The sequence below is a fragment of the Olea europaea genome, chromosome 16 (assembly GCF_002742605.1).
Source record: "Olea europaea var. sylvestris chromosome 16, O_europaea_v1, whole genome shotgun sequence".
Classification (NCBI taxonomy): domain Eukaryota; kingdom Viridiplantae; phylum Streptophyta; class Magnoliopsida; order Lamiales; family Oleaceae; genus Olea; species Olea europaea.
The window spans coordinates 11,917,593-11,935,550 of NC_036252.1; the positions used below are offsets into that span (position 1 = coordinate 11,917,593).

Below are 17,958 nucleotides of genomic sequence, written 5' to 3' on the forward strand. Positions count from 1 at the left end.
AGGTGTTGAATGATTATCGCGTTAAGAAATATAATGATTTAGAACGTGTTTTATGCGTTCCTAAGGATCAATTTTTGGTATTTAAGTGTATTTGTGTAAGTTGCCTTCCATATGTTCAATGCCCAAAAACTAGTGGGTAGGATTTGGGTCTCTTCTTGAAAAGAGGGGGCCCAACATATTTATTTAGAAAAGAATCAGACCCTTTTGCATGGGATCTATATAGGTGCACACACATGGAAGTGGACCCCATGATGTGCAAGTAGCACAATTGTCTAGAAAAATATAAACATGTCAATGTAGTTATTTTAGTATATAAAATTCAATCTATAAAGATATCATTATTAGAAAAGTCGCATAAATAATATACTTCTATTGGTTTACACGATTAAGTTGTTCTCTTATTCTAATTTCCCTGTTCTTTTTTGGACAAATTCATCTAAGATTATTTAAGAATCTGGTATCCAGCTTTTGTCATGACATGAAGAACAGCCATCCTCAGCCACATCAGTTATTTGCAGCCCAGAATCATAGATCACACCATTCTTCCAATCAGCAGGAAGCACACCTTTTGCCCAATACCATTTCCCGTCGTACCCGGCTGTCACAGCGAATCGGAACTGCAACGCCCCCGTTGGAACTCTACTGGTTTCCCAAATGGCCCCGTGACTTCGACTCATGAAGGTCCAATTGGACGAATCAGCTTGTGCAGCTACATCGACCGCGACAATTTCAGTTTTTCCACCTTGATACAAGAACTTTATTGCCAAATAATGTGGCTTTTGGCTAGATTCTTCGACTCGAATGGCCAAGTTCTTGTTTTTATATTCACAAGGAACCCTGTTACACAATTATATTCATGATCAGACAACCTCAACAGAAATTCACTCAATAAATGCCCACCAACGTTTACCAAAAGTAATCATATTGGCCAGTTGATGTCTGTCCAGTGGGAAAGCTCCAAGACATGACATGGCCCAGTGCTTTTAGTGTTGGACCAATTGACACTCTTTTACATGGTGGGTATAACTAAACCACTACATTAATTAATCTTATCACAAAAGTCACTCCATTTCATTAAAACTAAGGACTATTAAAAAAGGGGAAAAAAAATTTGAAAATTTATTCATTGATGTTACCTTTTGTACTCGACATTGGCAATGCCAAGTTTCAAAATGTTCTGATCCATCCCCTTTTTAGCCATGGCCATGAAAGCTCTGCTACTCACAACAAAATCGGTCTTGTTATCGGTGTTGCGATCGGTTACGATCACCGTAGTCCCCTCCTTAGAACAAAAGGCGGTGTCCTTGCATCTTATCTACATTCAACATATATCCAATCAATTCCAAATTATTACTTTTTCAAAAAATAAAAAATAAAAATGTAAAGGGGTTACATTAAGCTTAAACGTTGCTGATAATACAATATTTGTACCTGAAAACATGCACCACAACCAGCTCCTTCCTTGTACAGAGTGGCGGTGGCTGCTGCAAGGCGGCCGCCGTTGAATCCTATAGCCAAAGAACCATAGCCACAAGCACCAGCTGCAATGATAATTATATAAGTAAATACAATTCCACACTAAAATTATAAGTAATTAAGGGGAAAAAATGATTCTTACATTGAAGGGCTTCAGCTTTAGAAAAGAAAGAAACTTTTGTTTGATGCACACAGTGTTCACAATCAGCAGTTGCAGAGGAGAAGAGAAGGAAGATTAAGCAAAGTAAGATGGGCATATTTTTTTTTTTTTTTTTTCGTTGAGGAATGTATGAATATTGTTGAGAAAGAAAGGAGACTGAAGAAGCTAGATATAGAGAGAAAACGTGTGAAGAGATGGTGGAGTACAGGTCAGAGATTAAAAATAGGCAAACTTTGCATATTATTTTGTTCATTCATCACTAACAGTCGAAAGTTCTTACATAGAGGAAGAGGAAAACAGATGGGCGTTTTCAAATAGGCGGCGAGACAATATTCATTATTACGCGGAGAACTTTTTGCCTATGCATAAACAGCTGGAGAGAACAAGAAACCTTGTCCTAGCATTAGCATCATCATAATGAAATCTAGCACAACCATATCATGTGTCCTACTAAACGGGCGGTATTTCATTGTATTTAATTGAACTTATAATTTAACGTTGGTAGAACTGTTGCTAGGACTGGTGTTAAATATCAGAATGCTAAATAATATTATTCTTGACATTGAAATTGCAGGATAAAATCTTGTTTGTGTCAACTAGGGGCGGAGCCAAAGAGGATGAAACGTACCCCTACTAATGGTTGTGCTAGGTACGAGGTCGGTCCATCTCAGATCAAACAACTGCTTCTGAATATTCGAATGTCAAGTTGGGCACCCTATCATTGTAGGGGACTTGTGAACGAATTGAACAAAGTCGTTTGTCGACCGGTGGACTCATCCTCAATGCCGTTTAGGCTCCCCTGTTCAATCGGTTGTCTAAAAATATTGAAAGGGAAAAATACTTCGAAGATGAACCTGTTCCCATGCAATAGTCAGGAATTCTTGACGGCATCAAGCTGGATCAACATGTTCTTCCTGAATATCCCAGCTCTACGGTCCCTCACAGGGCCGAACAATGTCCAAAGGTCAATGCCTTGATTGTTGAAGAAGACAAAGCGCTGATTGAAGAATACATTTTGAGTGTCGATCCCCTTCCATATCATTATATATATAGGATTCGCGACTGACTGTTATTTCGGGTGTGGTAGATCAACAACCTGAATTACTACATGAAATTTGTGGAATTGCAAAAGACAAGTGAACTCGGCATGCACATGAATTTTTTTATTTTTATTTTTTTCACTAAAAAAATAGTTTGGGCTTGGGCAGACTTGGGCCCCCTTCCTTCCGCCCTTTATGTAAACCATAACACCTAACATAAATTTTATTATATTTTTTATTAGTTTGAGTTCAATATATACCATTTGTCGGTATACATCGGATTTTACGTTCTACTACATTTTTGTTTGCGATCGGAAGGTTAAAAGGGAAAGAAAAGTACTTGTGAGATGGAACAAGGTTGGTGAAAGTGATAGTGGATTGCTTGTCGTTGAGTGGAGAAAGAGGAACAAATAAGCAAAGTCCAAATAAGCCTTTAATTATACTAATAACGCGCGTTCACTATCAGCGTGTTTGGGAGTGATTTTTTGGTCCAAAAAATTGATTTTTTGAACGTTATTTCACTATTTCAGCCGTCATATTTGACTTTTTCTCTCATAAGTGGACCCCACTTTTCTCTTAACAGTCAAAAAATCAATTCTCAAAATCCCTCCCAAACAGGCTCTATGTCTCTCTATTTATTATTTACATTTATTTATTCCTTGAAATGCATCTCCACTGATAATGGATTGAAATTTGGGTGTTATCAAATTATTTACTGAATAGACAATCAAGTTCAAATTTCATCTCCAACAATTCCATCTATAATGCCTATCTTATCTAATACATTTTTAATAAGAGAGAGAAATTAATAAACATGAACGAAAATATAAAAAATACGAGAGATAAAGAGAAAAAATATTAAATTATGATAACTCACTCTATCTGAAAAGAGCCTACATATATAAATGACTCTCTTGATGGTACTTTTTTTTTTTCTTGTTGCATAAACTATACATAATCTTAGACATATTACCCCGTTTGGCCCACATTATCTTTCTCTTTTCTTTCTTTCTTATTTTCAACTACATAATCTTCCATAAAATAATATTATAAGTAAATCGAAAACTTTTAATTCTTTTTTAACCACACATTCTTTAAAAAACATCATTTCACACATTAAAATTTGGAAAAATGGGGGCTAAACAGGTTGGAGAGGAACTTTCAAAAATATTGTCCATTTGAACTTACATTACAATCTTTTTTAGAGCAATTCACGTGAACGTCGAAGATGCTCTAATGGTTTCAACTAGAGAAGTACATCAACAAAAATCTCTAGCAATAAAACAAGGGATAAACTTGGTTAATTATATTTATATTTATTTTTTGAGAAAATTAAATTCACGACCTAAATTCTTTGGGGGCAGTTGGCACTTAGGTCCCATTCTTTTATTGTGGGTGGTGGGTGGGAGTCAATTCCTTTGTTTTTTTTCAAAATTTTTGTTAGTGAAGGTTAAAATGGTCATTTTAAGCAAATATCTATCCTCTACATCTAAGTTGCATGCAGAATTAATGATATTACTTTGCAAGAAAATTAGAGTCCGAGATCTGCATGTCAAAAAGGTTGAAAATGCTGCATGGAACCCCTCTTGTAAGGGAATGTACACCGGAGTGTACGAATAGTAAAACCCTACTAATTTTTGAAGTAATATGTACTTCAATTTTTATTTTCAACCTTTTGACATGCAAATCTCGAACTGCATGGGCCCCCTCTTGTGAGGGGAGTGTACATGATCAAAGTGTACAAATAGCATTTCTCAAATTAGTATGTCGACTTTGGTTGCTCTCCATGATAATTCTAGCCTATGTCCTTTTATCCATCAAAAATCGATTTTACGGTACAGACTAAAGTTCACGGAAACTGGTGTTTTTTGCTTTCTTGCATAATCGTTCGACAAAAATTAATTCCATTTTAATACATTAGAATAAGATCTGTAAGACAAGATTTGAAATTAAAATATGCAGCTGGTTTTCAGGAAAATAATGTGAGAGACAATAATTAACAACATAAGACACGTAATACGAAGATCCAAACAGTGCGGTCGCTAAAAAATGGCCAGTGTACCGGCATGGAAAATGATTAATTAATTTAATTATCTGCTAAGTTAATCTTAAAAAACAAGTTTCCAGTTCTAGAATTTGATTCAAATCAGCCTGCTACGTAATTTGACATTTTTTGTGAAGTGCATATCCCAAATGCCATGATCAGAGGCGAATCCAAAAGTTTGAGTCAGTACGGACGACCATTGATCATCTACCGTTGGGCACAATAAAATATTAAGAGTCTTTTTGATACCCCTTTTTTTGTTAAAAAAAAAAATTATATGCATTTTGAAATAGTGATTTGATGGAGAACGTGTGACTAAAAATAAAAAATAGTTTTGAATTTATGTGCAATATTATTTTATTGAAAAATATATGGATGAAAAGAAGAAAGAAAAAATGCATTTTGAAAAAAAAAAAAAAAAGGAATCGAACAAGGTCTAAAGTATAAATATAATAATTATTTTGTTTAAACTGAACATTGAAGGATGTTGGATGTTTGCTTTTCTTGACATTCTTATAGGTACTTTGCTGTATCAAAATTGACTTTATAACTACGCAAGGACAATGAAAGAATTGGTTTCCTAGTTGACTCTATTCAAAACTGACAGGTAGAAACATGTTCAAATGAACATTCTCCAAGTCGAGTCAACATGCTAGTGTCTAAACATAAGTGCACAACTGGTATGTTTGTAATTTTGAATGCATGTGCTATATAACATTTTTTAATGTCCATGCATAGGCTAATTAGTTCACTAGAATGATTGTATAATGTATTGTATATTACAGAAATATCATGCATCATATATATCATGTCCATCATAAACATACTTAGCCATATTAAACAGTTCAATCATGTATTGAATAGATGTGCTTTATTACAATCATGATACTATTAAATAATGTGTTGTATTTTGCTTTAACTTTACCCAAATTTACTTTGAGCGCTTCTTCCTAGCTGCTTCTTCAATCGTATTTGGAATTCATTCTGCCAAAAGTTTTAAATGGGTCCTCACTAGATTGAATAAAAGTTCTAATTGTGTCATCTCTAGATTCAAAAGTATTTGTAATTCACACGAACGACATTGCCTATTGACAGGCCTCGTGGTGATGTTATTGATATTTTGCGTATTATTGAGCGTGTTTGGGAGTTTCACAAAGTACAATTCCAAGAATGACAGTGCTGGAGCTCAGCTATTCTTGGCCTGTATAGTAGGACCTTTTGGTGTCTGGATCAGGTTGTTCTTAGCTCGTTTTAATGGACGTGGCGGATCGTTAAAATGGATTCCTTTTGGGACTTTCACTGCCAACATTCTTGTTGTTTGTAATATGGTTGCATTGGCAACCAAGGGTGAATCCATGAGTTTAAGTCAGCACGGGCGACCATTGACCATCTACCATTGGGCACAATAAAATATTAAGAGTCTTTTTGATACCCCTTTTTTGTTAAAAAAAAAATTATATGCATTTTGAAATAGTGATTTGATGGAGAACGTGTGACTAAAAATAAAGAATAATTTTGAATTTACGTGTAATATTATTTTATTGAAGAATATATGGATGAAAAGAAGAAAGAAAAAATGCATTTTGAAAAAAAAAAAAAAAAGGAATCGAACAAGGTCTAAAGTATAAATATAACAATTATTTTGTTTAAACTGAACATATATAATTTTATTATAAGAATAAATGGAACTCATTAAATGACATTATTGTCAAGTTTTGTATAATTTAAAGGAAGAGTGCGAATTTGAATATTCAAAAGTGTTTGCATTAAAACAATCAAAACATAACAAATATTATTTTGTTAAATTTAGTGACACAATTTAGAAGATATCATAATGGTTAAGCTTACAATAATCATTGCTTGAAATCATGGGTTCGAATCCTCATTTCTTCCTCTTCCTATTGAATTTTAGTAAAAATTTATAGAATAAAAATAATACATGCCAAATCCCTTGACAAAGGATCCGAACCAGATACTTCTTGTACCATTTATGCCATCCTTACCAATTGGGCTACAAGGCTATTTGAAAATAGGATCAATAACCGGAAATGTAAGGTAAAGATTTAATCCATTATTAAAAAATAAAAATAAAAATTCTTCCATCGGATCCAGCTAGGGCGGCCGCCCTAGTTGGCCACCACCTAAATCCGCCACTAGCCACTAGCCATGATATAATGGAGAATACCACTAAATGGCCTCTGCAAGATGTCCTTTTGAGGAAATGATAATTTTTTATGGAAATTAGTAAAAGGTTAATTATATTTTCAATTACCACAAATTTTGTTATCTATACCCTATTTTAAGTGCCATGAAGGTCTTTATTTCATACTCACACTTATGCCCCCTCGATAAGCCTTTCAAGGTGGCAACCTCTATAATCTAGTTTGAGTATAAGGGCTTCAAAGCCTTAAGGAAAACTAGAAATATCGCCATATAGATAAATGGTGACAACGAAAAAGCTTCTCGAAGGGCAGTGAGCAACTTTTTTTTATCCACAATCTTCTATTTATTAGGATATATTGTCCCCAAGACAACCAAATATTTAGGGATAACTGCAAAAAAAATAAAATAAATAAATAATAATAATAAATAAAACAATAAAAAAATGGTCATGTTTGCAGAAAAGAGCAAATACCTAAAATGTGGTACAATTAACAAAATTCATGGTGGGAATATAATTATCCTTAACAAAATGATTTTTTTTTTTTTATTGAAAGTAATGAAATAATTCTAATATTACAGTTTTTCATAATATCTAATCATTACTTGGTAGGTGCACATTTTTCAAAGCTTCTAAGATAAGATCATATATTTCGCAAAACATTAGAACTTTCTTTCATTTCCCAATATAGTTAAAACCGTCTTTCAAGACAATTACAATAATCTACCGTATTTGTCTAAAATATTGTCCACCAGCTAAATGACATTTACAATTTTTGTCAACAAAAAATATTATAATTGACATATAAATGTAAAAATTGCCATTTTCATAAATTCTCCCAAAAAAAAAAATCTATTTTTCTTTGTCCTTCCAAAAAGAGACCTGACACAAGAAAACATCCAATGTTTTGAAAACCAGACCAGACCGACCGGTCCAATCGGAAAAATCGGGAACAGGACAAAAATCATGTCCTGTTAATGCTTGAAACTCGTTTTACTCAAAACGGGGGGAAAAACCGTTTAATTGTCCAGTTTAATGATTAACCGTCGACCCCTACCCAATTTATCCGGTTTTCCCGATTTTTAAATTGTATAGGCTACTCAACTTTTAACCCACTAGTTAATAGGCCCAGGAAGTCTGCTGTGCACATATTGGCCCACCCATTTATAGGCACCATTTCTAATGCTTCATTTAAAAGATTTCGATGTGGGATATAATTTAGCATTTACTGTGTGCAACCGTGCATTACACTTGTATAGTCATGTGGTAGATTTTGATGTGGAATCTACTATGATACTATTTAGTGTTTATATATATTTTATAGTTAATTATTTTATTGAGTTAATTAATCTTTTTTAACCTTTCTTTAATTATTAAAAAATTTAAACTCTTCTAACATTTAGCAGTATCATTATCTATTCTTATTTTAGTGTTTAAAAATATTTTTTTTCCCACTACCGGTTCGACTCCGGTTCAACCTTTCGACCCTTGACCCTTTTGCTTTTTCGGATCGATGATCGGATCGGTTTTCAAAACATTGAGAACACCGTATCATATCACTGAACAAAAATATATGATTGGAAATTTCTTTCAGAATTATTAAGGTGCTTAGAAATCATCTTTGGTCTTATATGGCTTAGCCCATTAGTCAAAGTAGATGGATCAACTTAGGCCTATTTACAATCCATGCTATCATTGCTGTACGAAGGGCCTAATTGGGTCCAATCACAACTATTAAACAAGGAAGGAAAATTTTCATATTTAAGAGATTAATTATAACCCACTTCAAAATTAAGAATTAATGTTTAAACTTTCAAAAATAAGATATTATTAAATTTTAATTATATAATTTATTAATTAAATGTATTAAGGTCACAATTTCATATAATTTGCTCACAAATTATTAAATTAATTGATCACAAATAATTTTTTTGTCACAAACCAAAAATTTTGTTAGTCACAAATTATTTCACAATCACAAATCAAAAAAATTATGAATCACAATTTATTCGTAGACCACAATAATTTTTTTTATAAATCACAATTTATTCATTGGTCACAATTCACAAATTTTATAAATTACAATTCAAAATTTAAGTTACATATTATTTATTGGTCACAATTTATCGATCAAATATTATTTTTTTTATCACAAAATATCCAATTTATTGGTCACAATTTCAAATAAGTGGTCACAGACACTCTTAATCCCACCACGTACCCCATGCAACCTCAATCCACATGGCACCAATCGAATGCAGCTCCAACCTACCACCACTAGCGCCACCAACACCACCGCTATTCCAATAAACTTCCATTTTCAACTTAAAAACCACTTCTCACCACCATAACAACCAACAAAACCATAGCCACCATCACCACCAATAAGATCTAGCACCGCCTACCCAAACATCAGATCACAGGCACACCAGTCGCTACCCAAAACACCAACAAAACCATGGTTCCAACCACCAATAAAACCACCCCCAACAATATCTAACAAAATCGTCGCCAAAAAATCACCAACAAATCAGATCAACAAACACTGTCACTTCACCGTCACCATAACCAGAATGCCGATGGTTGTATGCGGTCACTCTCAAATCATATCCAAAAACTAGAATGTTTGGCGACTTCCGATGGCTCTACTCTAAATACCTCTGGCCGCTTCTCAATGCGGTGGCGCCATGGTCGAAGGCTCAATCGTAGAAATTTGAAGCAGATCTACGAATGGCAGCGCCACATCTCACGTCACCATGGTCGAAGGCTCGTTGCTACGTTGTCGACTCTTTTTTTTCCCCCTTTGGTGACTGCAGATCCCAGATGTTGACTGACCAAAGGTGTTAACGCCGACGATGCTCCAATGACGGCACAAATGAAAGAGAAGAAAGAGGGAATGAAGATATTTACAGAGAAGGAAAAGTAAAAATGATTAGGGTTTGAAAATTTTGGTAGGGTGGAAAGATGTAGGGAGAGATATATAGATTAATTTAATTTTTAAATGTTATTATTAAATTAAAATATGGAATTATCGTCTGATTTTTGTATAAACAAACTTTGGATCTCATTTTGGAAATTGAAACTTGAAGAATCTGGTTCTATGTAATTTCCACAAGGAAAACTAAAGCTACCCTACTCGATTACTTTGATGGAAAATTTCATAACTAGGAAAATAATAATTATTTATTTCAAAAGTAAGAATATTAATTTCAAATTTCAAAAATCAGATATTCATTTAAATTTATTTATAATTTAATTAATTAATTATATATTTTATTAATTAAATATATTAAGGTCACGGATCTATACAATTTGGTCAAAAATTCACAATTTAATTAGTCACATTATTTTACGGTTATAATTCAAAACTTTTGTAGGTCACAATTTATTCATTGATCACAGATTAAAAATTTACACGCCACAATTTATTTATAAGTTACAGATCATAAATATTGTAGTAGGTCACAACTTATTAGACCATGACAAATTATTAATTTTTTAGATTACACATTAGTTTTTTGTTACAATTTATTTTTTCATTAGTCACATATTTTTTATTGGTCATAGAAACCAATTCACAGGTCACAATCAATCAAATAATTTGTGACCACTATCAACATTTGTAACCACCACTTCAACGTTGCCTCCAACAGCACCATCACCATCGACACCTCCAAAACTACCATCACATTAGTCACAACTTAATCAATTTATTGGTCACAACTTTTAGTCAACCAATAAAATTGTCACATACACCCACACCCCATCCCATCATTCCAAAAGCACTGCACCACCACCAACGATGTTGCCCACCGCTACCACCATCGACATCACCATCACTACAACACCAATAGCACCCACACCCCATTCCACCACTTCAAAGTACCACACGACAGCCAACACCAGATTGTGTCACCAATGTCATTCCCACATACAAACCACTTGCCACAAAACCACCACCGCGGACCACCGCTAAGTAGATTGAATAAAAAAAATTGCAGATTCGGGCACCCGCCACCGCAAGATCTACCAATAAAATCACCAACACCCTACAATCGTCACCGCCTCACTGCTGTCATCGCCACTTCCAACAACAAACAAAATTGCTACCACCCATCACCACCTCCTTCATTTTTAACCACAGCCACACCCAAACACTCATTCACAGAATAGGCAAGAATAAAACAGCTGGCAAAAAACACCAAATAAAATTGCCGCCACCAACAACAAACAAAATCGCTACCACCAACAAGCTCCAACATTGTCACCTAAACACCAAATCACAAGCACACTAATTGTCGCCCAAACACCAAATTTGAACCAGGAGATAGAGAGAGAGAGAGTTGAGCATAGAGAAGAAGGATAGAGAAGGTAGAGAGAAAATAGAGAGGTGACACCACCACTCGTCTAGCAGTGTCGTCGACGATGATGCGACACCTAGTGTGGTGGCGACGAGAAGATGATGGCAGAGACGAGAGAGTGAGAAGATAGGGAGAGATGAGGAGGACGTTCGGTTCATTTGGGGTGGGAATGGATAGGGCTTAATATTGGTTTATAATAATTCATTTATAATAATTAAATTAATATCTGATTTGTGAAATAGTAAAGTTAGCATAGGATTTATGAATTGGGATCTTAAATGTAGGCTTTTATGTAATTCTCACTTACTTTGATCTTTGTGGAATTTTATCTTTGACCTTATCATTTTTTATGCAAATCAAATCTCAACTTTGATCAATTATGGATTATCGTTGTTATAACGAAAATTTTCCCCTAATTTTAAATAAATAAAAAATGTAAAACTCTCTGCTTTCCTTTAGCAAAATCTCTTTATTCCTATTAGCACCTTCATTTTTTTTTTCAAGGTTATGAGCGCATGCGAACCTAAACTGTAAATGAAATCTACTTAATTCTTATATTAAATCTACATAGAAAAATTAAATTGCATACAAAATTTGGATTGGATTATTGTGGCGATGGCGACTGATTATTTGCATTCTAAGATGTGGATTTGATTTTTAGAAGGTGTTGTAGCCCTATGGGGCGATGATGGGAAGACTTTGACTGTGGAGACAATGAGTTGGCAATGACAATAGGTATTGGTAATTACCCTTCCCCCTCAAGCAAGTTTGCTAATATATATATATATATATATATACCCTCATATTTATATATATATATACACACACACACACACACTATCTGTTACGCTTTCACCAATGAGGCTTCAGGTATGGCCACGTGACAACCAAACCTAGACCCTCACTCCACGTCATTCTACCCATATGGCAACTTCAGCTGAAGCCCTATGTAGGGCTAAACCCATTTGCTGGAACCCACCCTATATGGGGAATCGAATCCCTACTGGAAAAGCGAAGCTATTGTGGGTTCAATGGAATATCTTTCATAATCTTTGATAAATGATTGATATGGCAACTAACTATCACAGTCGTCTATCTTAACCAAATAGGTCAAGTATACGTCTTGTGTTAGATTTTGGGCAACAAAATAGTATAAACGTTAAATACTTACGATGGATTGATAACCTATGACATGAGGCCTCAGCTGTCTGAATGATGCCACATATGTTTTTATCCAACAGTTATTAGTCATCCTCTTTTACTATAAAAGTGACATTTCAAAGGTAATGTAAGTTTTACTTAAATCGCTCAAAGTCGAACCTCTTTTTATTCTCATACATAAAAGAGGCTTGTGTCTAGAGCAGTTTCTACACTCAAACACTTGTATCAACAGTTGACTTGACTATCACTACTAAAAAACAGCTTTTCACCTACGAAAAATTACCAACGGATTGCATTCATTGGTGATTAGAAACGGATTATCCGTTGGTAAAAGTAATTCACTTTTAACTACGATAATTAGCAACGGATTTTCCGTTGGTAAAGATGATATCTCTTTATCAACCGATATTCTGTGTCTAATGTAATCGTTTAACATTTGGATCTTCTTCCAACGAATATTCCGTAGGTGATGTACCGCAATCCGTTGGTAAAAGTAATTCACTTTTAGTTACAATAATCAACAACGAATTTTTCGTTGGTAAAAATAATATCTCTTTACCAACGAATATTTCGTGCCTAATATAACCGTTTAACATTTTGACTTTTTACCTACGGATATTCCGTTGGTAATTAGAAACGAATTATCCGTTAATAAAAATGATATCGCTTTACCAACGGATATTCCGTTCCTAATAAATCCGTTTAACATTTTGATCTTTCAGCAATGGATATTCCGTTGGTAATGAGAAACGGATTATCCGTTGGTAAAAATAATTCACTTGTCCCACATCGAAAGTTTTCAACAATATCTTTGTAGTTGCCCTCTATAAATTTGTGGTTCAATAAGGAGTTAAACAATATTTTGGCCTTTCAATTCAGTTGGCTAAAAATTAAAAAAAAATATTATAATTATTAAATAAATAAATAAATAATAATAATAAATAAATAACTTTTTTACTATACGGTTATTTACAATATTGATTTTTACCGATTGTAATGGTAGACATTTACCAACGGAAAGTCTGTTGGTATTGGTTAAAACTTTTACCAACGGAAATTCCGTTGGTAAAAGATTCATACTTTACCAACGAAAAATCCATTGGTAAATTTCGTTGGTAAAGTGTTTACTCTTTACCTACGACATGATCCGTTGGTAACTATCAGCGATCCTTAAATTACTAACGAATTTGTGGTTGCAAATATTCCATTGGTGAAGATTATTAGCAACGGATATTGAGACTTTAGGAACGAAAAATCCGTGACTGAAACTCTGTTTTTTAGTAGTGTATCGGAGTGCATGTGACGAATTCCACTACTAGGCTAATGGATTTTCTTAATTGTAGGAATCTGCTTATGTAGAAATGAAAGGCCTTAGAATCTATTGGCCACATTAAAAGTATAAATTTGAGGTCAACACTATCAATAACAATATTCTATTATTCTCAACATTTATCTTTCCATTTCCATTAATATGATTTACTGACAAAAACGTCACACAATAACTTCTTCCAGGCTATAATTCATTCTCCCAGACAATGAAGGAAATATCCTATCGTCTTGTCAACCATTGTTTTCAAATGCGTTGGAGGCACTATCCAACGTTTTGTCAACAAATGCCGATTTAATATTTTGTGCCGCAATGGTGACTAAATATCATGTTATAGTGTGATTAAATTGATCGATTGGCGATTTAATATTTTGTGCCGCAATGGTGACATTCATAAACCATCAAATTGTCATAATCATGCATGGAATTGCCCGATGACATAGAAGGCTCTTTGCGGTCCACTTTATGTCGGGCTCCGGTTTCCACGGTATCATCAAGAAATTTGGTAGCGAAAGGAAATATCCCACCAACTCTATTTCTTATAATTCCTTCTTAGTATATACTATTCATGTGAAAAATTATTGTGTATCTCCTATCAATGTAGTGGACCGGTACCAGTGAAAATTTACAAGGCCAGAATATCAGTCACTGAGCTTGATTGCTATACCATAAATAGTTTACTTTGGTAATCAAAATTGATGACGACGACAATAGGCAACTGTAGGGCAAGAATCAGTGGTATGACTTCTCCGAGACTATAACTCATCTTTCGAGACGACGAAGGAAACATCCTATCGTCTCATCAACCATTGCTTTCCAAGGAGTTGGAGGCATTGCCCAACACTCCGTTGACAAATGCCTCTGAGGTGATTTAGCTTATCATAGAAGTGCCACCTCTCTTCTCTGAGGCAATAAGAGAAACCACAACCCTTTAGCTACATAAGATGAGCCTCAAGTATTTGAGGCGGTTGTTGTTAGTTTCTAAGTGCATCATGCATATTGCACTCTTAATTAGCATGGAACCACATGAAGAGCGATTGCCAGGACGTCTTCTACAGTGGCAGGAGCGAGTCAAATCTCTCATTTCGTCTAGGACAATGCGCAATGTTGTAGGTCTATTGTTGCCTATGAAATTATGAGATCATGGAGCTTGACTAGTGAATCGTTAGAATGAGACCACGTGTCAAGCATTGGGAGAGCCTCCGCTCATTTTTCTTGACTATAAAACTTTGTATTATTTGAAAGTAATTGCAACATTGGTAATTCTCTCTACAAATAAACATCTTTACCTTTATTCTTCTACTTTAGAGTCACTCCTGCATCCAAGACATTTTTCAAATGTCATTTTGATCGATTTGACTGTAGAAGTGCATACAATCGCAATCTTCCCGCCTCTCGTGTTTAGAGAGGTTCAATCTTACGCGTCTAATTCATGCATTTCAAGTGCATAGGTAATATACACTTGAAGGAGAGCAAAAATGTGAACTGTTAATGCGTTGGGTCCCAGTCAGATTAGAAAATAATATTTTACACAACTTTAGGAAAAAAAAACAAACAAACGTGCAACACTCGTTCATCTCAACTTGTCAAATTAGATGTCATGTCAGGGTGTGATTAAATTTATAGATTGGCCATTTATCGTTTAGTGCTTCAATGGTTGCATTCATGAACTCCACCAAAGTCATAATCATGCATGGAATCGTTCGGTGAAAGAGAAGGCTCTCTGTGCTCCACTTTGTGTCGGAGTACGGTTTCCACAATTCTCATGATCAAGAAATTTAGCAAAAGGAAATAACTTACCAACTCTATTTCTCTTAATTCCATCTTAATAGTTATCACTTACCATTCATGTGAGAAAGTAATGCATTCCCTATCAATGTAGTGAATCAAAATTATTGAAAATTAAAATAAAAAATAAAAAAACTGCATATCGGTCACTGAACTCGATTGCTTGACCATAAATAGTAAACTTCTTATCAAAATTAACGATGATGACAATGGGTAGCTGTACTCGCAAAAAGTGGCAAGGCAAGAATCAGTGGTATTGACACTATGGCTCTGTTTGGTACACATTAATGTAAAAATGAGAATGAAAAATATAGTTATTATAGGCCCCACACAAGAGATAGAAAGTCAAATATAATGACTTGATGTGATGAATAACGGTTATATGTTTTATTTTAATGAGCAAATAATGGAAAACATACAGGGGCTATATTTATATGATGAAAAGAAGTTCATTAGTTGACGTTGCTTGATAATTGTTTGTTGCGTATGGATGCATTATCAGTTTTTGTTAAAAAAAAAAAAAAGGCATTATAGAGTCATATATTGACTAGACAAGCTATTTACTTTTTTTTTCCTTTTTTTTTTCTTTTTTTCTCCTTCTAGAAAATGAATATAAAATGAAAACTTAAGATTAAAAAAAAATTATTTTGGACGTTGCTTCATACCTGTTTTGCGTGTATAAATACTGGATTAAATCACTTGTACACAATGTACCCCTTGATTGATACCCTCTTATATGTAAAAAAATGGTAGTTGATTGAAAAAAGGTGTTGTCAATATCAATGTACTAAAATCTACCACTTCGTATGGGTGTAAACCATTGCGTCAACATTTATGTGCATGTAGCATGATCTATAAATACTTTATCAAGTGTCATATGTTGACTTGTCGAGCTAATTATTTACTTTATTTCAGGAAAATAAATGCAAAACGCAAACTTCCGCTCTACTTGAGGGTGGTCCACGTCATAGCCAACCTTTAAACATTCCTTCAAAACTGTAAACCCAAATAATAATGTAGTTTGTGGATAATAAGGTGTGAGTTTTTTGACTTTGTTGTACAAGGAAGCAACCTAGAATATTAAATCATTAATCAGCAAGTGATATCATGCTTCGGTGCTTACTCCATTTGTCATGATCTATTCTATCTTACTTTTTGACAAAAAGAAGTCATTTTTCTTTAATTTTTAATTAATAAGCATGTCCTAATTATTGTTTCTGTCCAAAAATTTTGATGGCGTGCTTTGAAATGATGAGTAAATATTCCGTTACACGTTAATATATTTTTTTCTTACTTAAAAATATGATGGGTAAATAAGTTTTTTAATGATCTCTCAAGTGGACAAAAACCATCATCAGGATAAAATGTTGTAGTTAATAGAATGTTAGGAATAATAATGCAACAAAAAAATTGGAGACAAAAGTATGACAATGGACAAAGATAGAAATGTTTTATTACAATAAAATATTGTATATCTATAAAAAAAATCCGTGGTTCAATAAAATCATAAAAAAAAAAAATACTTATTGTACATGTTTAGTTCTGCCATGAAGGGATCTCAAAATAATGATAATAATGAAATGAACAAGAACACAATAAGAACGTCAAGATTTATGTGGAAACCCATGAAGGGGAAAAAAAATCAGAGATTGAGGAGGAGAATTTCGCTATACTTAATAGTAATTGCATTTAGAACAAAATCTCAATACTTTTAATTAGGATCTAAAGTTTTCAAGATGTTGTATGAATTGTTCTTTCAACAATACAAGTCGTAATTTATATATATAAATCCTAAAACTAATTTATAAATGAATATGAGTCTAAAAAACACATTAAAAAGTGAAACAGCCTGGACTATATAATCATGTCGCTCAAACAACATGCTAGCGGTAAGTGAGCAATAGCTACATCGCTCAAGCGCTAGGTGGGTGTCATGCGAGTGACAAATTTCGATAGAAATATATAGGCGTTGCTCGAGCAGCAGGCTAGCGAAAATACAATGAATTTTCTTCTCGATACATAATTTTGATCTCCTCAAGATCATTTCATCCAAAACTTTAATATCCACTAAAATTTGGATCAAACTACAACAAATCTCCAAATTGAATCAAATTTCTATGACAAGAAATTCCAAAACACATCTCCAAAGTAAACAGCATTCCACGGTCACCACCTCTTCCGAACAAGCCCAATAGGCTAAATCGATAACAAACACAAACTAAATTCAAGCAATGCTCAAACTTAGCATTGGGAAGTGTTTTTGTCAACATATCAGCATGATTATCTTTGGTACCTAAGTACAATATCACTACAAGCAATCACTTTACGCACAAAATTGTACCTTACATCAATGTGCTTAGTCTTGTCGTGAAACATCTGATCCTTAGTCAGAAAAATAACACTCTTACTATCACAATACACTATAAAAATTTGCAAATCT

The 17,958-nt window shown here is 33.9% G+C and overlaps 1 protein-coding gene across 1 annotated transcript; it reads right to left on the reverse strand.

Moving 5' to 3' along the window:
- Nucleotides 1-425: 425 nt before the first annotated feature.
- LOC111412123 (expansin-like A2) lies at nucleotides 426-1,968 on the reverse strand. The gene is made up of 4 exons (XM_023042900.1): nucleotides 1,619-1,968; nucleotides 1,432-1,541; nucleotides 1,137-1,315; nucleotides 426-837 (listed from the first exon to the last, which is right to left on the reverse strand). The coding sequence occupies exons 1-4, from the start codon at nucleotides 1,887-1,889 to the stop codon at nucleotides 447-449; spliced, it is 951 nt and encodes a 316-aa protein (XP_022898668.1). The 5' UTR covers nucleotides 1,890-1,968; the 3' UTR covers nucleotides 426-446.
- Between the last annotated feature and the right edge of the window lie 15,990 nt (nucleotides 1,969-17,958).